Source organism: Hylaeus anthracinus, unplaced genomic scaffold (assembly GCF_026225885.1).
Source record: "Hylaeus anthracinus isolate JK02 unplaced genomic scaffold, UHH_iyHylAnth1.0_haploid 11981, whole genome shotgun sequence".
Taxonomy (NCBI): Eukaryota; Metazoa; Arthropoda; class Insecta; order Hymenoptera; family Colletidae; genus Hylaeus; species Hylaeus anthracinus.
Genome location: NW_026534329.1, coordinates 4,975,973 through 4,999,457, shown reverse-complemented (window position 1 = coordinate 4,999,457; position 23,485 = coordinate 4,975,973). Strand labels below are relative to the sequence as shown.

The window sequence follows — 23,485 nt, the reverse complement described above, 5'->3', positions numbered from 1 at the left end:
TATTTGTTAATAATTTTTTAAAACAAATTTTAAATATAAATTTCTTATACATATTTACTTGCAAGTTTCTTCGTTATGACGATAGACTAAAAGGAAATGAAATATTCTTTTACAGAGAAAAGTTTATTGTAATGGGAAATTTTCAAATAATAAAACAACTAAAAGCATTCATTGTACATACATATAATCTGTTACGTAAATATTCATATATTTATATTATCTCTTAGTTACAATCGTGTATGTGGTGCACACTGTAGAAATAAAAAGATAATATTGTTAGTGATGAAAGTATCAAATTGTTATTGATATAAGAACGCAGTAATGGTAATTTATTCGGTATCACTTTATGCCACTTAGATTTGGTTACTTCAACGAAGCAACACACATATCCCAACTTACGATTGTATCAGAAAGTTTTATTAGAAAATGTAACTATATCTTTACCCCCATCTCACAGTATTATATACTATTTATAGGTACAGAAATTTTTGTAGTGTACCTCTTTCGAGTGGAAGATATATATGCATGTATATTTACGGAGGTACATATATGCATGCATAAATATATACATATCGATTCAATTGTAAGAGCAATTAAAGAATATTAACAATTCAGTTCATCTTAGAAAATTTATCTGGCCCAATTTATCCAGAACATTTGATCAACTTTGTGTTTTCTTTTTAGTGCGACATTAATAACTTTAATTAATAACTTTCTTCTCCTGACGATAACATAATACATAATATGTACACACGTGACCGTAATTGAAAACGCCACGAGAAATAAAAACAGATTTATTTTTGATAACATGAGTTTATAAAGAATATAATATAATCATTTCTATTAGGATATGTTGGTAAATCTGTCTTGTTTAAGATCTAATAAGACTTCTTTAAAAACCATAAAAATGTACTTTCAGTCGATCATTATGTATCTAAATTGGTTTACGCGTAAAATATGCGATGTTTTGGGTAAGTTAATTCGACAGAAATTGAATTCTCAGAATATTTTCAATTAAAAATCACTCCTTGTAGGTATAAACTTATCTCAAACACGACAGATTTCCTAATAAATCGTTTTTATCCTTTACACTTCAACACACAGATTACACATCACTATATTTGAAATAATAGGCTTCTTTATTTCTCATAATGTAAGCTATTATCTATAAAGTAAACGCTGTATGTCTAATAACACGATCCTCGATTCGCTCAACCATTCGTACCTGTGATTAGTTACAACATTAAAAAATTTCTATCAGCAGGCGACGCATCGAGCGAAAGAGAAGGATGGTGAAAAACTTATCTGAAAAATTAAGTCTTCAAATGAGAGCCCAAAAAGTCTTTACTTGTATTTTACAAATATTTTGAGGCGTAGATTACTGGTACTTTATTGAAGATATATTGTGCATTTATTTTTATACAATCACTCGAGCTGATGTTCTTCGGGTGTCAGACGAAAAATCGCTCGTTACGACTCGACACTACGGAGTAGTAGTAAACTCATGTAACCCCAACCATCTTTAATAAGAATGTATAGCAACGTATAAGTATTTTACGATCAATTTATGTTTATTCATTCAAGATGATTGTAAAACAGATTATTCATAGGACAAACATATTTCTCATACGACAATCACATCATGAAAACATAATTGGTAGATCTTACTACTACTCCAATGATCCATAGTAAAATTTTACAACATACACATTACATGTGCAAAGTGTTTGAAAATGCACAATAGCAATGAAATAATTAGATGACAAAATATTAACGTGTTCACTTTCAAGAATTAAATGAAATCATGGGTATATTATATTGAAAAGACGATACTAGTTCAGTATATGAAAAAAACAATAATTAGATCATAGTGTCTTTGTAATGAAACCATATTTCTTTATAATTACATTGCTTACGTACCGAGTTCTATCTACGGATTGCATCCGTTGTCGATATATATGTATATATATATAAATATATCGACATATATAAATATATATATATATACATACATTGTGTTAACATGTACGTATGTATATACATTTAGTAGACATAATATATGTATATATTTTTTATATATAGATATAAATTATAGTAAGAATCTAATTTTAATCTTACGTCTAGTCACTTATCATCTTAATATTATATGTACACTTGAAAATAGATTCGAGTTTATCTATCAATGGCTGTAATGTCTGATAGTCTATGAAAACAAGGAGTTTCCCCGTAGCACAATGCTATTTCCTATCATAATGTATTACCTTTCTGTAGGCTTGGTGGCTGGTACAGAACTTTCTACAAGATCATGCCTTTCTATAGGTGAATTCTCCAATGTGTAATCGACTGGGTATCTTTCCGTGTATGTAGGAGTAGCTTCTCCTTGTTGCCTTAATTTTAATTCGTCCGACTGTTCTTGATAAAAGCTTTGCGAGGCTTCAATATTTTGCGAGGACTGCTCCGTCTTTTCTATATCGTCCGTAGAGTAGTAACTTTGACTTGCCTCACTTTCTGGTCTGTGATCGTAATAACTAGGAGAAACATTATGACTGGAATAGCTCGGTGTAGCTTCTTCTGGATTAAAATAGCTCTGACTTGCTTCTTGCGGGTTACCCTCGTAATAACTGGGTGTGACCTCCTCCTGTGGATCTTCATCCAACCTAGAATTTGTTTCTTGGCCTACCGATTCATAATAGCTCGCTGTCACTTCCTGGTGATGAGCATAGTAGCTGGAAGGCTCGTTTCTATGATCCGTGCTCTCGGTAACGAAATTCTGGGAGGGAGCCTCTTCTAGGCCAGGCATCGAGATCGGCACTTCGTAAGAGGTTGATACATTCTGCTCTTCGTAACTAGAAGTTGGTACAGAATCCACGTGGGTTGACGAAATGTCTGGGTTCAAATTGTACGAAGATGTAGGTATTTCAGGTACTCCATTGTCATGGATACTCGTGTGCTCTGCGCTGGACGACGCAATGTTCAGTTCCGCGCAGGGTGGAATCTCGCAAGACGACGTACTTATTGCACTTTCTTGGTCTGGATCTCTTTCTTGGTTCTCAGGAGTTTCTGGAACGTAAGACGAACTGGCAGTTTCGTCCTCGTTGAGACCAGAATTATTCGTAGAAACCGAAGAGGTACCGATACCGTCAGCACCAATGTCGTTCGACTGAGACGGCATGTTTCCCTCCTGGCTAATTTCAGTGTCAGTCTCTAGATTTTCCGAAATATTTTCCGCTTTACCGACTTCGTAGCTCTGCGTTGGAAACGTTTGATCGTCGATCGCCTCGTCCATAGTCGTTCTCTCCTCTTGACTCTGCATAAGTTCGTTAAACGATTGCGTAGGCGCATTTGTACTTGCTTCCGCGGAAGTCTCGTACGACTGAGAGGCTTCGTTAATTTTCGAATGTTCAAACGATTGACTCGGTGGTTCCGTAACGATTGCTTCTTCGTCCGTTTCCATTGGCTCGTATGTTATCGACTGCGACGGCTCCCTCGAATTCTCGGACTTCGTAGCAGATTGACTAGGTAAATCGGTAGAATCGGTAGTCACTGCTACTCCAAATTGCTCGTACGATTGCGACGGCGTTTCGTGATTAGTCTCTAAATTCGTATCTTCGAAATGTAACTCTAAATTTCTTTGCACCGGTTCTGATTCACCCTGAGACGACGGCTCGTCTCTTTGGCAGTCATCTTTAATTGTACTCGCAGCATACATTTTCGAATCGATAGCCTCGTCTACATCCATACTTTGCTCGTCTAAACGATTCAGTGACTCCGCAGGTACAATTTGCGCTGACTCTGGAACAGATTCTACTTCGTTAGATGTTGCAGCTTGCTCTTCGATTACTGGAGAGGAGGCTATAGTACTAGTTTCTCGAGTCAAATTCAGTTCTTTAAGTTTCTCTGTGTTTTTTGATTGTTGCGAAGTATCCGTTTCCATTACGTTCGAATCGGAAACTTCAAAACTCGTGTGTTCCGCAGGCGACATTTTTGAACTGGATTCAGATGTAACTAAGGCAGTCTCATCTATTATCGACGAACTATTTGTCGTCGACTCATCTGGTTGCTTCGCAATTTGCACATGTGCTATATCATCATTATTGCTAACTTCTTCGCTTTGACTACCCGCTGCAATGATTGAACTGCTATCTTCTTTAACAATCGTATCCTGTAAAACTATCTCTTCCGATTTAATGGGTATTTCTTGAGAAGAGATCTCTTCCTGCAAAGATATTTCTACACTGTTCAAATCTTGGTGTTCGTGTAAAGTGGAAGGTTCATTTGTTGATACGATAGATTCTTCAGAGGATGCAGGAACATCGTCGCATACTATCATTTCTGATGTTACAGTAATATCTTGCGATTGTATAGTTTCCGTGGAAATAGCAGGCTTCGAAACAAGCATCTCAGAAACAGGTATATCCACAAAAGATTGCTCGGTTGTTATCGATGGTTCAATGGTAGATGTAAATTGTACATTTTCAGTATAGGTGTCATCTATTATAGGCATCGAAGGAGTCGTTTGAACTTGGGAACTTTGTAAAACCATGTTGTTTGGTATTGAAACTGAATATGAAACGCTAGGTATTGATATTGCGTCGTTTTGAACATTTTGAGCATCCACAGCGATATTACTTTCCAAATTCGGTAACACTAGGTACTGTGTACTCGCAGGAATTTCTGTTCGAGCAATTTCCGCTGTACTTGAACTTTCCATGATTTCTCCAATATCTGGCATGGAATTACCAGGAATCTGAATTTGTGCTTCACCAGTTGAAATGTAAGAAATGTTAGGATTCGTTATGGTTATTGGTAGTTCGAGAGAAGATGGAATAGTTGCTATAGTAGAAGTCGAAGTTGATTCCGTTTGTATAGGTAAACTACTGGGCACCTCTAGTGGAGTCATTATAGGCTGATTCAAGGTTAACGATGTTTCAAGTACAGAGGCAGAAGATATTGGCTCGGTAGGTGGGATGATAGTTGACTGTAAAATAGTCTGATTGATCAAACTTGTTTGAGTCAAACCAGTAGTCATTACGCTTCCTGCTGGATTATCCGATAAGCTAATTTCTTGTTGGAAATCCGTATTAGCCAGAGCCGCTGCCAGAATATCTTGATTCGACGTTTGTATCACTTCTGAAGTAGGAAAACTTTCAGATATAATTGTCTGAGTGGGTTCTGTAACAGTGGTTTGTATACTTGGCATGACACCATTGTCAAATTGTAGAACAATGTTATCCAATGTGCCTGCTTCTCCTAATGAACTAGGATCTATGTACAAAGTTCTCGTGCCATCTGGATTCTGTGTAGTGCCTTCCAATGACATAAGAGTATTATTATCGAGTGGTTGTATTTGTCCCTGGTCATCGATAGTTACTAAAACATAAGTTTGCGTTCCGTCGCTGCTCTCCGTTGGTAAAGCCATTATTTGCGGCTGTGTTGCTACTTTTGGTTCTTCCACTTTTTCTACCTCGCTGCCTTTTTCAACACTAAACTTTTCTATTTTAGGTTGCTCTTTCTGCACAGTCTCAGTTAGTACGTTTTCCACTTTTAATTTCTTTTCAGGCTCGATAGGCTCCAGCGGTGGAAGAGATAACGATGCAGAGAGATTCGTATTAACGTTACTCGCGGATGCTGAATTCATCGCAATATTTAATAAATTTTTCTGCTGTTGGGTAGCTTTACTTATCGCGTGACCTTTTGTAGAAGCCTTTGTGATTGTAGCACTTGCTTGCTTCTGATCCGTTGTTATCTTAGACATACTTGGCACACTTGTCAGTGCTGTTTGTTTTGTATGAATACTTTGTACTGTCGTGATTGCAGGTTCTTGTACTTTTTGAACAACTATCTTTTGTTGCGATTTTGAGTGTCGGCTACCACGAGGAACGATGACTTTTTGTATAGTCGATGTAGATCCTGCTTTTCCTTTTTGTTGAATTTGTGGATTTATACCTATTACCTGTTGCGTGCTGCCTTGAGATGAAATATTTTGAAGTGAACCTTGCTGAACAACTGTTTGTTTTATTCCTCTCTTTCCTTGATGTACAGTCTTTTGTGTGGGCATAGTATTCTGCAATACTACCGTATTAGCTGTAGCTTTTAATTGTCCAGATCTACCTTGCGAAGACAATGAAACTTTTTGCGATTTTTGTAATATGGGTAACTGCACCTTTTGTTGTACAGATTGATAGTGCACCTTACTTGTGCCTTTGGATGGACTTTTTGCCGCAATGGCTTTTACTTGTTGCCCTGTTATTGGTGTCAAAACAGTAGCTTTGTTACTTACGATACCTTGAGGACTTAAAAGTGTTTTCGTCGTGAGAGCTTGAGATATAGGAGTTAAAATAGCTTTCGAAGTTCCTAAGTTCTGAGGAGACAAAATAGTAGTACCTTTTGTTACTAAAGCCTTTGATCCAATAATCGTTTTCCCGCTTAAAGTAGCAGTACTTATCGGAGTATAAATTCCACCTTTTGTAAGAATTCCCTGAGATAAGGTTCCCAACAAAGCTGTCTTAGCAATTGTTCCTGAAATAGGAGTTAATACTCCTTTCGACGCTATTATACTTTGGGTATTAAGAATTTTATGTCCCGCAGGAAGCTTAGATGTCGTTGGTGAGACACCATCTCCCTTTGGGGCAATTATTGTTTTTGAATTTACGATACCCTGTGGACTGATAGGACAGAGTACTTGGCCTTTATTGGTCATAATTCTTTGAACTTTACCACCTAATGTTTTAGAGATATTTAAAGGTAACATTTTCGTTTGACCAGATTGAGCTGACGTTAATATAACCACTTTTCCTCCTTGTTGAACTATTTGTGCATTTCCAGCACTTTTACCAGATGGTATAGCAATTTTTTGTTGCGTTCCCGTTTTACCTTGAACGCTATAACGTAATTGCTGTCCTCCAGAAGTTTGAACAACTACATATTTACCTGGTGTTCCCTTCTGTGTTAGAAGAGGAGGAACTTTGCTTGTTGCTGGAGCACTTTGAAACTTTAAACCTTTTACGCCACCGGTAAGTGGTGGTACTAACGTTTTTATACTCGTGATCGTAGGTTTCGTTTTACTTTTGTTTTTCAAGATTGCGGGTGTACCACTCTTCTTCTTCGAAGGCGATAATTCGCTTGTACTTTCATTTAATTTAAAATGGGTTTGAGTGGGTGACACTATTTGTGTGGTAGGCGTGAATGACAAAGTTGCCGGTATCGTACTGGATGCAGGTATGATGGATGATATAACAACAGGCATTTGTTCAATACTTTCTGGAGTTAAAACATCTTCGCTCAAGACAAATGGCATCGAGTTTATATCCAGTTCCATATCCGCCAGGCTTTGTGAACTTTGTTGAATATATTTCTCTGTTGTGGTTGTTGCGGTAGCAGTTTTCGATGTTTTCAGATTTAACTGTTCATTTTGTGCTTCCATCATTGCGGCAGTTTCTGCTTCCTCAGCTTTCAGCACTTGTAATTTTTTAGTCAGAGACAGATTAGGAGATGTAACTTTTAGACCAGTTTTCATTTTGGCGTTCGACGACGTAGACTCGAGTTTCATTATTTTTGCCTTTGAACTACCTTTTTGATCACCTTTTTTTGTACTATCTGTTTCTAATTTATGCTTCAGTCCTTTCTGTGGTAACTTATCCAGTAATTTTGATTTTAAAATCTGCATAGGTTCAGTCAACGTAACATTTTCAATTATTCGCGGCATTTCACGTTTCTTTACTGGTACTGTAATGTCCGATGATGGCGAAGGTGTGGACGTAGACATTCTTGAAGATTCGTCAAACTTTTGTATGTCTAAGCTGATGGTTTTAGGCCTGTCCTCAATAGAAGGGTACTGTGCTATTGACTTGGTCATAATGCCTAATTCACTTGATGACGATGCTAGCTGATCAATGTTTTGAAACATACTATCGTCCATTTTTGTATCAACTTCAAGATTTTGATCAACTACAATTTCAATACCTTCAAAATTACTTGTAACTGCGATTTGAGAATTATTTTCCTGAGACTGATTGTTAGGAAAGGTTTCTAAGCCTTTATTTAACTCATCATCAGTTTTTACATCTTGGGTTGTCACAGACAAAATGTTTGTGTCTTCTTCATCTTCAAGTTTCTTTTTAACTGATTTCTTACCTCTTCTTCCTTTTCCAGGTGACTCAGAATCATCTACTGTACCTTTTTTCTTATCTATGTGTAAAGTTTTCAAAAAAGCTTCCTGGAATGTGTTCGTTGATTTATCGTCTATCGATTCTTTATCTTTTTTAGACTTAGCACCTGTCTCTGGTGTAAATTTCCCTTTGTACCTTGTTTGCATAGATGATCTCTTTTGAACTTGTTCGCTTAAAACAGTTGGGGCATCTTTGGACAGTTGTTCTGAACTTTCTAATGTAAGTTCTAATTCTTGGGTCTCTGGTGTTTCCATTTCTACTTTATGAACTTCCTGATTTGTTGATATAATTTCTTCTTTATCCTGAATTTTCTTCTCTTCTTTTAATGCATCTTTTCCAATATCCTCATCTGTTGGTTTGATAGTATTCTGTCCAAGTTTTTCCGTAGAATTGTCTTCTTTTTGTTTCAAAGGACTGATTGCATTTGCATCCACACTGGTTTCAACTATTTCATTATTCACATCCTCCAATTTTTCTTGTCCCCTATCTAATTCAGGCTGTGTAATAGTTTTATTGGTGGAGGCATTGGTGTCAAAAAAATCAATTTGTGATAGCTCAAACTTTTTGATTTGAGACTTTTTAGGTGGAAGCATGTCGACTGTTTTCAAAGTATCCAATTTTTTAGGAGTTGTTTCCTTCTCTGGCAAAGGTTCTAACTGAAATGTACTTGAAGATTCCGTTTTCATATCTTTTAAAGTTTCTTGTTGAGGATCACTTGAAGGTAATATATTTTCAGTTTCCATTTCATTACCTTTTCCTTTCTCAAGGTCATGTGTTATACTCTGACTTTTTGAAATATTTTCTGTTATTGACATTTTTGTATCTTCAGAAACTACACGTATATCAGATTTTTCTGGGGAACATCTTTCCTCCGAAGACACTTGTAATTTTTCAGAAGTTTTAATAGGAGGTTGATTGTCACTTACTTCTTTATCTACCTCCAATAACATTTCATTTTTGCATGCACTATTATCAGTCAAATCATGCTTCACTTCTGTACTTGAAGCAGGAACATTATTTTCTGATGAATTCAATACACTACAAGAAATTTCCAATTCTTTTTGCTCTTCCAAAACGATGCCCTCATTTCTTTTCTTGTCCATTTCTATCCCTTTTTTATTTCTCCTTGATTTACTTTTCACTTTTTCAAAACTAATTTCTTCACTTTCGGATTGACTTTCATCAGTTCTATATAGTTTTTGTTCCACATCTTGCACATATATATCAGATTCCAAATATTTTTTATTTGGTTTTCGTTTTCTGCCACTGTACGAACGTTCGCTGTCGGATTCGGATGTTCTTCTCGATAACTCAAATTTTTCAAACAATTTTTTGTTGTACTTCCTATCCTTTATTTTTGGACTTTCAGTTCCGCTTGTATTTCCACTAGTACTGGTATGAGCTGATTCTGATTTTTTTGGCCTACCTCTGCGCTTTCGAACTTGCGGAGTAAAAGTCAATTTATCGTTATTTAATACAATTTTCGTAGTGTCAGATTGAAGAACTCGATCTTGATCCAACATATCTACATCTGAATTTTCGCTTTGTTCAGGAAGTGTGTCAGCGGATTCAGAAATCGTTTCGTCCTCCGTTTCTGTCGTACACTGTTCAGACAAAATGTCGTCAACTTCTTTTGAAGACTTCTGCTTCGTCGGTTCCATATTTTCATCATCGTTAACTGAATCTTTAGATTCTACTTGTTTATTGTCGGTAGGTACACTTTGTGTATCTAATTTTTTATTTTCCATTAATTCTTTGTCAGAATTTATTGCTCGAGTATCTTGTACTTCTAAAGGTTTCGAAGCCTTTATAGCTTTTTCATTCTTACTCTCAACCTTTTCAACCTCGACTATTTCTACAATTTCTAATTCCGTACTAGAACCACCAGAATCAGATTTTTGCACATCTGGTACTTTTTCAACTTCGCTCTTTTCTTTCGATCGTTTAACTTCATTATTTGTCTGCTTACCTTGATCGATATCTTTATTTTTGCCAAATTTATCCGAATCTTGCGCACTCAAAGACAATTGTGCATCTAAGTTTTCAGACTCTTTTGGTTTCGTATCATCTTTACCACTAGCTTTATTATTTTCTGCTTCTTTTTCTTGTTCCGTTTTTAAAGCTTGACTCATTTCGAATTCTTTTATAATTTCTTTCTTTTGATGAAACACGCGAACTTTTTTCCTTACAGGAGGTATGGATGGCTCCTCTTCATGAAAATCAAAACAAGATAATAGGGATTTTTTGTCGTCCTTCTTAGGGACATTAACTTTACTTTCATTGTCAACACTGAAAATTTCCTTCTCTTTCTGTGATTTATCGATTGATTTGTTAATATCAGTATCCAATATTTTCGCATCTTTCTCTTGTTCTGACTTATTATCAGATAGATTTGATTGCAAACTTTTCGAAATGTTAATAGTACCGCCAACAGAATCCTTTATTACGTCGATCGATGTTAATTTCTCAGTTTCTTTAAGCAATTTTTCGGTTTCTGCAATAATTTCATTGGTATCTGGCACTGTATCGTTCTTTTGATTAGAATCTTCTGATTTTTCAAGGTCAAATTGACTTTTCGTTGTCGAGCTACTTTCACTCTGAATTAAAGTAATTTCCTCGTCTGATTCATCTTCCCAATCCGCTAATATAGTATCACGAATTTGAGGATCTGTCTTTTTCTTTTTAGCAGCTTTCTCACTTTGTTTAGATTGCTTTCGTTTGCTTGATTCACTATTACTTTTACTTCTGTTCGACTGAATTTTCTCTTTTTTGACGTATTTTCTTTTAGGAGTATCTACATCTGAAATTCTTCCTTTATACTGGGAATAAGTTTTTACTTTTGATTTTGCCATTGGCGAGCCACCCGACCTATGACTTTTTATATGACAAATAATAACGTTAACGCGGGAAGAAGTGAAATTGCACAAATGACAGGGATATTGCGGAGAAGTGGCACTATTTGGCGTAGACGGTAAACTAGTAGGTTGGTGACGAATTCGAACTTCATGATCACTTTCCTTTAAAAATCGCGGATGCGTAATTTTGCGTACTACTTCAATGCTATCGCTTCTTCTAGGATTTTCCTCGCGCTCTCGTTTTTTCTTAGGAATTTTCTTCTCTCCGAATAGTGCCGATATGTTTGGCTTTTCTTCTGGACAGAATTTATCTTGGCTTAATATGTCTGGATCGCCTCCTGTTAACTTTTCAGCCATTTCAACATCTCCAGGGAATTTATCCATGTACCTAGAGCCATCCTTACTTTTGCTTCTGTATTTATCTGTAAACAATTGTTTAAAAAAACAATCACGTTGGAAATGTTTTCTTAAATGTAAAATTATATACAATTTTTTAGATATTAAACCATTTACATGATTAAATGGTTACACATGTGCAAACAGCATACCTAATCCTTTTTTGATGAAGTCATCTTTTTGCGTGCAATTGTACTTGTAAATCTGTTGATAATTCTTGACAAATTCGCTGAAAAAAGGAAAACATTTACAAGATGTTATTATATGTATTTATAGAATAAATATGCAGATATACCAAGAAACTGAAAACATTGCTAAATGTAAGTAATAAATATATATAAATTGCTTACTATGTATCCTCTTGAAAGAACTTTACAGCAGCTATTAAAGGCTTTTTTTTAAATTCATGTTGAATATCTTCTGGCAAATTATGAAACCCGGTAACTTGTCCTGGCCACCAACAAGCCCCGAGTTTCACCCAGACAATGTCTCCATCCAAGTAATTGATTTCTGTTTGTTCGCACATCTTTGAAAGATATTTGGCTTTATCTTTCACAATATCAGCATTGAAAATGAAAATAGATCCGTTGTCTTACATTTGTCTTTCAATGCGTACCTCTAATACTATCTGCCCCTGTATATAATAATACAGAACAAATATTTATAGTTTTGGTACAAGGCAATGACAAATGTTTTTATTTCATTGAAAAAGTAACATGATTAATATGCAAAGAAATAAATAATTTTCTTAAAATTTTGGGTACTTTGCAATTACATGCCTTTCATTTTAATATGTACACAGTATTGAAATATTGTTTGTTGTTCCATGTATATTTTCATTTACTAGCATAAGTACAAAAGATAATGTGGTTCCTATTGAATCTTTAATAGAAATCATATACCAAGCCTTAATTAATTTATAACTTTCCAGATCTATAGAACGCACCGTAAACATTTCCTTTGAAATATTTCTCGGATCGCATCACACGTTACATTCTTCCATAGAGGCAAGCAAAGCGAATAATGGGTTAATAAGTGATCGTTGTTTTTACACTGTTATCTCAAAATGGAATAGCAACCATCCAATGCGACTGAGTAGAACACAAATATTCTCTTGAACCAGCCAATGTATTCAATTTATGCAAGCACTGTCAGATGTTCCAAAGTATGACAAGATTATTAAAACACTTTTAGTTATTCCACGTAGACATTCATTGACCAGTGTAAACACAGAAAAGTAACACAGTCACTACCGAATACTTTCAAGAAACCATTTACCCAGCTTTAATTAATATACGTCCTTTCAAATCTATCTGCACCATAAACAAAATATTTTTCTGCTCACATAACGCACGACATACTTCCTCGAACGTGAACGAGGAGCAAAATACCGCGGTAGTAAATAGTCGTTGTTTCTATGTTGTTATTGTTAAAACCGTGTAGCAACAAATCCAGTGCATCGAGCACGAAATTCTTTCGAAACAGTTAATTCGCCAAAGCACTGGCGTTTCAAAATACGAGAAACTGTTGGCCCATATGCACGGGTATGCGTAAAAATGAAATCGGCGGTGTATTCGCGGGAAACCAGGAGCGAGCGTCGTTCCCTTCGTCGTGCACCTCTTCGTTGATCCTGGTCTCGATGCCGACGTTGTCCACAGGAGCCACGTCGGGCATCTTAGCCCGCGAATTCCGTGATTGGATGCCTCTACACACGGATGCACAGTTTGTGAACTTTGCGGTATACTCCCGGCTGTTTGTTAGAACGACGCCGCAATAGGAGTCGGTGCACCTCCAGAATTGGCGAGCGTCCCAGGGAACGAACAAGTTTCACTTTTCAACCTCGCCTCTTATCAACCAGTCCACGATACGCTAGAAGGCTTCGCGACACCCTCGATCGCCGACCACGCGACGTTGCTGCGCGCACATACAACCGCGAAAAGTCCAAGCCAACCCCGAACGCAATCGACACATTCAACGCTCTACGTCGCTCGTACGACGTACGTGCATGTTCAGTGTTCCCGACGTGCAACGGGGCTCAGTACGGTGGATGGATGGATGTGTAGATGGATACTTCCTTCTCTCTCGTTGATCGAGATTCTCGATCCGGCAGGATTGCCAACTATCGCGAGTTAATAACCTTTCGCGATGCTCATTTTATTACTTTTTTTTTTACTTTACCAAGCCGTTACCGAGTAAAACAGAAAAGGAGGTATGGAAACTTCGATCTTTTTCGCTTTTTCGAAATCTCTCAGGTTGGAAAATGAACAAAATTCGATATATTATATGTGTATATGTACAGCGTGTATGTATGTGTGTATGTTGAGCTCTCTGTTTTGCTCTATATCGCAGGAGAGGTTTATCAGAAATAGAGATCGAAAGTTTGCGATTTAAAAAAGAGATACTCGTTTATTTAAAACGTTAAGGCTTATATTTAAGTCACTTTGGTATTTGAAAATATTATGTCCACATTCATTGTCTTAAAAATGTACAAAGTTGAACGGAATTGTCTACAAAAATTTGATAGGAGAGAAGATCATTTTTTTGAAGTAAAAATCATAAATTTAAATTAAAAACTACTAACTATGATATTTTTCTGACGATTTAGGAAACGAAATATATTTCACACAATTTCAGTCAAAGCATCTAATCGATACATAATTCGACTGTGGAGTGAATACACCTATGACACGTATTAATATAAGAAAGGATATGTAAAATGTGCGCAGAATATATTTTATAAATTTATAAATACATATAAATTGCATACACTTTCCACGAGTAATTCATATTCACACCATAAATACATAGAAATTCGCAGTCTATATATAACTGCTGAAATACATTCAATATTTAATTAACTTAAATTACTTAGTTTCAAGTACATTCTTTAATCGTGAATATACAGATTCTTGTTTCTTTATTGAAATGTATATACAAAGGAACGACGTTTGATTACAAATCTTACAAATCCATCAAAAAATGATCGTACACATAAAACAATTTAAAACTTCAAAATGTAACGCGAAGGTGTTCTCATTTCTTCCGCGACAGTTGGCTGCAGTGTGTCGCCGGGCGGGTTAAGCGAAATATCGACAATATTTTCCGCCAGGGGCGCTCGTGTTTTGCAAGAACGTTTACTATTCGTTTCCGGTTTATGTCGTAGTTGAACAACGTTCTTCATTTTCCGTTCTACATCCCTTTGCATCCCTTTTCACGCGATAAGTGTTCACACGCGTAAGTTGTAAACGTTACGTTAGGCCATTTTCTGTGAGATATACGATAGAGTAGCGAGGGGCACCACGAATATAACAAGTATTGCGACCATAACGATACCGGAAGTTCTGTAGTTTCGTTATCAATACGTACATTCACAGTTCACAGAAATGGCGACCGCTGTTCCTTCGAGATTTGCAGTGCTCAGCATCGATGATGACGATTGTAAGCCGAAGAAAACGGCGAAGAACATTACCACTGGCAAGCTGAATCAAAAAACCAAAAACGACAAATCGAAGCAACAGCAACAATCAAAGAAGGATGACAAAAAAAAACAGAACAAGGTACAACGCGTGTAGTCTTTGTTGTTTTTTTGTTGTTGTTGTTTTTGATTAGCCGGGAAACGTCACAGTACTTACAAAACCACTGGCGGGAATGTTAAATGAGAAATGCTCGACTCTTAATCGATTTTCTAGAAAATCGAGCTTGATATGACAATCTTCGATTTTGTATATTTATTCTTCTGTGTTCGATATTTTCAAATAAAATCAAATCAGAAGTAGCAAAAATTTTATTCGAACAATGAATAACAAGTAACAAACAACAATATAGCGATTTATTCATGACAACGATACATGAATATAATTTGTCAAAGTACTTGTACAATAACATTTTCATTTACTTTTTACTATGTTAATTTATAATTATCTTTTTTGTTTGTAGGGAAAAAAGAAAAAGACTAACAATAATAACAATGAAAATCAGCAGTGGGAACAATGGAAACAGAAAGATACAATGGTAATGTATAAATTGTTTTTATAATTGTAAGTTCATTTCATGATAGCTTTGTAAATGATTTCATTCTAATCTAACACATTGGCTTCGAGTGACGCACGTACGCGTCCTTGAGATTTTCATACATCTGTTTTAAAATAAATGTATAAAACACTATAAATAGTTCAGTTTCTTTTTATATAAATGTCATCAAAGATGTTTCACAAATTAAAACAATTATGTATGTTTTAAACTTTTACTTTTATTTTAAGGTTATTCACACTGAAATTGTGTAATAACTGTATATTTATAATAAATATTTTTGTATAGAAGAGATCTAAATGAAAGACGAAACATTTATTAAATAAATAAACTATATTCGTTCTAATCTCCTAAGCTTCTTTCATATGTAATATAGTACTTGTTTTACAACGGGTATTTATACAATGCCTTCCATCGAGTTGTCTATAATTAGGACAGCACAGACTTGACTAATAAGTGTGAAAATCATCGTTTAGTTTCAAATATAAATTTTTAAATCTGAGGTTTTGTTTCAGTAGTGACATATTTATATGTGTTGTGTGTTATCACGTCCAATTGTGATTTCCTTAAGGCTGTCGAGGAAACGTTTGAGCAAGAGTTGCATCAAGCCATCTTACTGTCGAAACTGGCTTATGAAGAACAACTAGTAAGTGCAGCAAAGTCAGACAAAGAGCAAGAACCTAATAAAAAGTCAGGGAAAAAATCGAAAAAGGCCACCATGTCGTTAGAGGAATTCAATAATATGGGATCAAATGCTGTTCAAAATACAGCTCCACCACCTGACTGTGGAGAAATTAAATCAAAAGGTAATATTTCCTTGTAATTGCAAATCTTTTGCAAGGGAAACACGTGAAATAAAATAATATGTGATTAGTTCATACGAATTTTGTAGAAGAGGATGCAGAATTTTTTGAAAGGGTTGAAAAAGAAACAAAAGACGAAATAACAAAGGGAAAGGAAAAAGATATGTTGAAAGCAAGACTAAAGAAAATTGATGATGATATTACATCTGCTCAGCTAAGGGTTGAAGTGGAAAAACGAGATGAAATTATTAATCAATTAAGGACTCAGGTTGGGAGCTTGAAAGAAGAATTGACACAAGTTAAAGAGAGAAATAAAAAGCTTTATCAAATATTATCTCACGGTGAAAGTAAGTTGATATTGCTTTGTTAATAATATTGTAATATTGTGGTAAATATGATTCATAGTGTTAATTATGACTCTTAGTGAAGGATAAAGCATCGGTATTAGCAGAAGTAGCAAAATTACAAGAAATACGAGATGAATTAACATCAGAAGTAACATCTTTACACGCACAGTTGGAACAAGAAAGGTCCAAGACACGTATTTCTAGCGCGGATGTCAAACCATCTAAACAAACTGTGAGATTTTTTTAAAAATTAAATTGAATATTTAATATTTTTGTACCCACGATCGCTTAATAATGAAAATAAAATGTTTACTTTTTAGAACAAGAAGAGGCCTGCTAGTGAAAATGCCTAAGTTACAAAATAATTTTGTTGAACGTAAAATACTGAAACATTGTGATCTGCAAAGCTTAATTTACTGCTATTGATTATTCTATTAATCAGTTAACAGTCTCAAGACTGATGTCTAATTATTAAAACCTAAGATCTCATGGCAATGTATCTCATACTCAACTTGCAAGCATATCGAGCATTTTTTTAAACTACATATTTTTTAGATACGTATAAGATTCATTTAATGGAGACATAGCCATGTTAATATTTTTCTAAACCATGCATTTTCGTTTATAATTCAATTTCTTTACAATATGTTTTCACAAATCATGCAAGGATATTACTTATCCTTTTATCCAAACTCTTCTGCATAATAATCATTGAATCTGTACAAATGAGCGTTGCAGTAAAGTTTAGATATAAATCTTCTGCGATACTACTTCCAACGTAAAAACATCGCGATGTGAATTATACACAGTATCGTTATCTTCCAAATTTTTTTAGAATCTACATCAGTGAGTACAATACACATTATCTAACATATTTTGTAATAAAAATATTCTACAGTATGCTTGTTGATATTAATGATTTCCTTGATATTCTGTTAAATCGGTTAGAGAAATTAATATATTTTGAAAAGACTATTATATATTTTAAAAGTGACAATGTTTCATCGTATAAAGAGCACTTTGTAGAAGTTAAACATTGAAAGATGATTAAATTTTTCCTTCTATGAGACTGACACAGAACTATATACATTACAGAAACAAAATTTCAGGTCCTAAATGTAAGCCATATTTATATACAACCTATCATAAATGTATCAAAATAAACAATAAAATAAATATATATTTTCACAAAATGGTTTGGGTGTTTTAACATTATTTGGCAAACTGAACCACATATGTTAATACTAATATTTTGTTAGCATTCTCGTGTAGTATTTCTACAATTATTTATAGAATTCATTGTATTCATAGTCATGAGTTTCGTTCCAAGTTCACAGGTTTACTTAAATTTAGTAAATATAAACTTTATCGAACTAAAGTCATCATGTACACCCTCAGGGGCTGTAGCTACATGTTTGATTGCAGCTACAGTACGGGTTTTGCAATCCCGAGGTACCCGAGCTATAGGGAACCCAATGGGGCCCAAAAAAACCCTGTCATCCCTAATGGGAAAATTACGAAGAGAGCTTTATTTAAGTAAAGCAAATGCAAGCCTGGTACAATAGATGTTATTGTCAAGTTATACGGCTTATCACCTTCGTAAATAGAACTCACTCATTCTATAAGAGTTTGTTATCTCCCAACTAAGATAGTTGCGATGAAAACTCTTACGATACTAAAATATAATTCTTTTTGATCCAAACTGGTCGTACGATATTACCCTTCGCGAGTCTTTTTAGTCTCCGATTGCCATCATCTCTACGTACCAATTTTGTGCTTTTTCAGCCATTCCCATCGGTAACATACCATTTCGCGCGATGCTAAGCTTCATCCGGATTATACGCGTGCGGGTCCATTTTTATGGAAATTTTTTGTTCACTTTTTTTTCCTGCCTCGAGTTATTCCTGGCGAAATTTTTTTTTCGTGCTCCCTCACTCGCTCTGCTTCAACATTCGGTTCCGATATGTTACACCTCACGTTCCAATTCTTTTTGCCGGCTTTGCTCCATTCGTTCCCGAGTTCACGTAAAAAAAAGAACCAGAGAGAGAGAGAGAGAGAGAGAAAAAAAAGCAGCAAAGAGGATTTGCACGTACCATGATAAATTTAAATACGCATTATACTTTTCATTAAAGAGTGTCATCGGCTTATAGCCGTAAGCGGATAAATGAATGATTTACGTCATACGTAAAACGCTGATGTATCGTTAATAATAGGATAACTGAAAAAAAGTGGGAAAACATGCGTAAATAGCAGTATCGGTAAAAAGTCAGGCGTTTTTAAGGTGCTGATTGCAGGATTAATTGTTCGAATGTTTCATGCTTTATTTCAAGATTTATGACATGAACTATGAGAAAAATTGTAGAGGGTCAAGTGTTATCAATTTTAGAGCGACGACTGTAACCCCATCAATTTTTTATTTCATTAACACTTTACCGACCGTTAGCGATTTTTTTTATTTTGGCAATATTAGCGTTATTCAATCTCTATTTTATTTATTAGAATTGTAGGGCCCCTGCAAACCTTGAGGGGAGGCAGTAATTAAATACAATACTATTAGAATTGTATTTTGATTAATACTAATATTTATACAAGGTGAGACAGGTAAATTGTTACTAAGCGATAATGCCTAAACTGTGTATGTATCTCGTATGTATCGAGGGAGGAAAGGACAAACAACAAACGCGTTACGGTCTATTCGAGGTCTCGTTGGATCCACCGAGAAAACAGTTCGCGAAACATAAACATTATAGCAAAATTATATTACCCACAACTGCTTCAACAAGTATTGTTAATTATTAATTTAACTATTGTCAGAAATTAATTTTTATTTATTACAACCAATAGATATCAAAATATCGACTTTCCCACGATTAATGTCTTCAAAGTGAATACTTATTCTGAACCGTGATTGTTATTAATATTTAACCGAATACTACGCATTACTATATACATTTGTGTAATTTTTATTACTTTTACTACCCTCGAGAAACAAATAGATAGTATAATATCTCTCCTACAATAGAATCGAATAAATTTAAAACTTCGAAATACTGATTTCTGGGCAATGTGGCGACCAACGCGTTAAACTGATCTTCGACAGACGAATGCAATATTTGCAAACAGGGTTGAATCGATAGCTTCGTTTAATTTTTCGGGGAAGCTGATGCGGAAGAACGAGCCGGGCGGGCATCTATTCAGCTTTTGACTGAAATCTTGACCAATAAAAGGGGCATTAGCGCTAAGTGGACGCCTCGCCTACTCGGTCATAGTCCTGTTTGGTACAAGAGCTGAGGGTGGAAAGTACAAGGGTACGGTTAGCGATAGGTACAACTGCAACCTAAGTAAAAGTCTCTCCCTAAAAGTATCTAAGAAGCTAAAATTTTGTTTCTATACAATTAGAAACTACACAATCCAATATTTGTGGCACCATTCATTTTTTCGATCTCTTCGAAATTTACCAAGATATTTTCAGTCAGATATTTTTCTTTAACGCCTCACCTTTAGAATAAATTGATTTAATTCTTTAGTGAAAATTCTTGTCACCCATACGCGGGCGACGCGACGTCCGATGTATCAAATATGCTCTTTTTCATCGATTTCGAGTACCCCGATTCAAGATCGAATTTTTACCATTGCCACGGGCGTCGCTGGCGGAGCAATTAGCGCGACGGATTCGATTAGTCCAATTTTGGAAAGCGGAAAAGTTTGTTCTCCGCGGGTGAAAGTTGCCAGTTTCGAAGCCGTCGCTGCCGCGAGAGAAGCGACTCTGGAGAGGAAGGGAAAACGCGAGCAAGGGAGAACACGAGAGAGGGTGGGTTTTAGGGCGTGGGATGGTAAAGGGGGTGACAGTGGGGATTCATTATCTGACAGTCTATTGTCATTCCTCCGGGCTGAGATTTTGCTCGGGCCAAGAGCAGCATCTCTGTTATATGTCTGTGTACATTCATACTGCGACGTATATGTGCGGTGATACGCGATATCTCCCTTTAGAAACGCGTTTGGAATGTCAGACATCTTCGATTCCCTTTTTTTCTTCCTTCGAATACGTTACATACGTCTCGGTCGAAGATCTTTCAACGGGACCAACCGTGATTCTTCGACGTTACTACTGGAAACGATCCTTTAACGCGTTGACTGTCAGATTGATACTCGTAAAAATGTGTAAAGGTTTCTTTCAAGACCATTGGAAACTACATAATTTAACATTTGTGGTAGTTGAAAGAATAATATATTTATTTAGAATATAATAAATGGTAAAATAAAGACTGACATATTCTGTACATCCGTACTCGCACCTTGTCGCAGGAAAAAGAAGCATAAAAAACAAAAACGCAAATACGTTTAACGGTTTAGCCACTAGTTATTATTATGTGACACACACATAATAAAAATGTACCTACATTCCAACAGTAGTACTCAATTTTCCAGCATCATCTTGTTTACGAATTGACGCCAAATTTTTCTACGTAACGTCTTTTAGTATCCTTTAGTTTTAGAAATCAATTAAAAGAAGTAGCAAATTTACGTAAAATATTCTCAAAGTTAAAATAAAAAATTAGAAAAATTGTTCTCCGTATAAATAATCACGAAGTCACTTAATATTCGGCCTTCTAATGTGGTTTCCTCCCTTAACCCTTTCGCAATTGTTGGGACACATATGTCACCGTAATTGTTGTCGACGGAATTTTATATTTCACGTTTTAAACGAGTTCCTTCTGTCTCGTACCGTCAATTAAGCCTTACACGGTATTAAGTTTCTGGAGTACTTAGCGCGCAATGTTCAATTACTCGGCGTATACAAAAGCGCGTACCGAGTTAGCGAAGCTATTTATGCGTAATTTCTACTTTTTTTTTTTTTTTTTTTGTAGATTTAGAAATAGTTAATAATAATTCACACGGTGGCTCGATACTTTCGCACGTAACTGTATACAATGCGCAATTCTACGCGTAAATTCTCGCTCTCGTCGCACGAGCGAAAGGAATTTCATTTTCAGACGACCACGACGACGACAACGGCCTACATTCTTTGTTTCGTTCCACAAAAGTAAATACGCGACGCGAAAAAGACGAACGGAAAATTAATCCAAACATTAGGCAGGAAAATTAAGGGGGCCCGTGCAAACAACGGTTGGCACTCGTTATTACGATCTTATTCATCGTGTGCATCCACGGTGTCATTAACGCTCCCACGGATGTACTGTCGTTCGCCTGTATGAAGTGTCAGCCGATGTCGGTCCGCTGGAAAATTAAGACTAACGAGGAAAGCGTTTCTGTATCGTCGGACGGGGTGGTTCTTCTTCCTCCAACCGCGGAAAGAAGTTCCGCGAGATCTCGTCTTTCCTCCTCGAATAATGAGATCCCACCGTCCCCGTGGCTCGATCGCACCCTATCATTTTTCACTACTGATCCAAGAAAGTATCTAACTCCGCTCGAAACATCGTGATCCCACGTTTACCGTTCTATGTCCCCTTATCTGTCACAACAGACAAGTCAACAATTTCTACGCTTATCTTTCGTATGTCTGTTTAGAAATGCTTAGTCCGTATAGATAGAGTAGGTTACATTGTCGGTTGGGAATTTTGTAAAGTTTTCGAACCTACACGTGCACGATTTGTCCGTGGAATTTCTGTTTATCGTGTGTATGTGTCGTGCAGTAAAGATCTTTTAATATGAGAAATTTCGTTATGTAAGTATTCGTACGAATGCTCTATTCTTGCGAGAATTTGTCAGCTGATATGAGTACGCATTTGTGGATTTTTCATTTGTCAAAATATACTCTAGCAGAGAATTCTAAATACTTTTTGTGTGTACTGGATGAGGCATTTAAAACAGACCACCAGAATAATTCGTTTGCTTTTAACGATAGAAAATAGAGCGTCGAATAGGAAAGAACACTTGATTTGAAGGGGTACATAATCTGGAGCTAATAACTTTTTTTATCAGTGGAAGCACAGAGAAGATGTGAAACTTAACTGTAATTTTTTAAATGTAGTATCTTCTATGTGCATCATAAAAAGTAAGAGAGAACTAAGAATAAAATATGTACAGACATTGATCACAAATTATAAAATAAGTAAGTAAAGGAGCTTGACTTTGTGATAAATTGAAAGCAGAAAAATTGTTCATGTATTACAACAAAGATCTGTTTCGGTACTAGATTAAAATCTAAGAAATTCCGAGAAATATACAAGGCCATTCGTTCTTGGAAAATGTTTACGTATCGTTTCGTGGTAATTCGTCCCCGGAAAATTGTTTATATCGTACAGCGAAGCGTGAACAAGACGCGTAGCGCATTCTTGGGCGTACGGGGATAGGACATTTTTTACCATGGTCGCGAACGTGGTAATCCCATACAGGTCACGATTCAGTTTCTGCGGATCCTTCGGTCGATGAGGACGTCGCTATTTCGTGCGCGAATTTCCTCGTTGTGTAATTGGAAGAGGGTGACCACTACTAGCGACTACTGGTGACTACTGTCCACCACTGTCCACCACTGTCCACCACTGCTCACCAGTGGTGAGTGTTATCGAAAACTGACTTTCCTCGCTCTCTATTTATGATTTAAATCTACTTTCATTTAATTTTCCTTAACCGCGGCTTTGGTTTTATTTTCTCAATATCATGAATTTTGTATCACTCGACCGAAATAACGATTAACGTTCACTTCAATTGAAGACCAAGGGGGAAAAATTCGTTATGTCCAAAAATTAAAAATGGAGAAAATCGTGATTATACTTTACGTAACTCCTAGGGGCATTAATAGTGGTTTAAAAATTCGGCAAAAATACGTATTTCGAAGTTTAATGTATCCAGTTTAAGAATCAGGTGAAAAAAAGTTACCCTGGTAACCTTTTATTAAAAAACAAACAAAAACGGATTTCTATTTA

General features: G+C 35.9%; 2 protein-coding genes across 5 annotated transcripts; one reads left to right on the top strand and one right to left on the bottom strand.

The window, feature by feature from the left end:
• Positions 1–163: 163 nt before the first annotated feature.
• On the bottom strand, positions 164–14,153 carry LOC128885517 (uncharacterized). The gene is made up of 4 exons (XM_054139598.1): positions 12,366–14,153; positions 11,770–12,053; positions 11,572–11,648; positions 164–11,445 (listed from the first exon to the last, which is right to left on the bottom strand). The coding sequence occupies exons 2-4, from the start codon at positions 11,943–11,945 to the stop codon at positions 2,258–2,260; spliced, it is 9,441 nt and encodes a 3,146-aa protein (XP_053995573.1). The 5' UTR covers positions 11,946–12,053; positions 12,366–14,153; the 3' UTR covers positions 164–2,257.
• Positions 14,154–14,365: 212 nt separating this feature from the next.
• LOC128885531 (G kinase-anchoring protein 1-like) lies at positions 14,366–17,781 on the top strand. Of its 4 annotated transcripts, none has more exons than XM_054139620.1 (7): positions 14,366–14,731; positions 14,794–14,976; positions 15,356–15,430; positions 16,020–16,254; positions 16,323–16,598; positions 16,676–16,830; positions 16,919–17,781. In XM_054139620.1, the coding sequence occupies exons 2-7, from the start codon at positions 14,803–14,805 to the stop codon at positions 16,949–16,951; spliced, it is 948 nt and encodes a 315-aa protein (XP_053995595.1). In that variant the 5' UTR covers positions 14,366–14,731; positions 14,794–14,802; the 3' UTR covers positions 16,952–17,781. The 4 variants fall into 4 exon arrangements, with proteins under 4 accessions (XP_053995595.1, XP_053995594.1, XP_053995596.1 ...); XM_054139619.1 differs by having other exon boundaries at positions 14,386–14,653; XM_054139621.1 differs by having other exon boundaries at positions 14,415–14,653; positions 16,341–16,598; positions 16,919–17,779.
• The last annotated feature ends 5,704 nt before the right edge of the window (positions 17,782–23,485 follow it).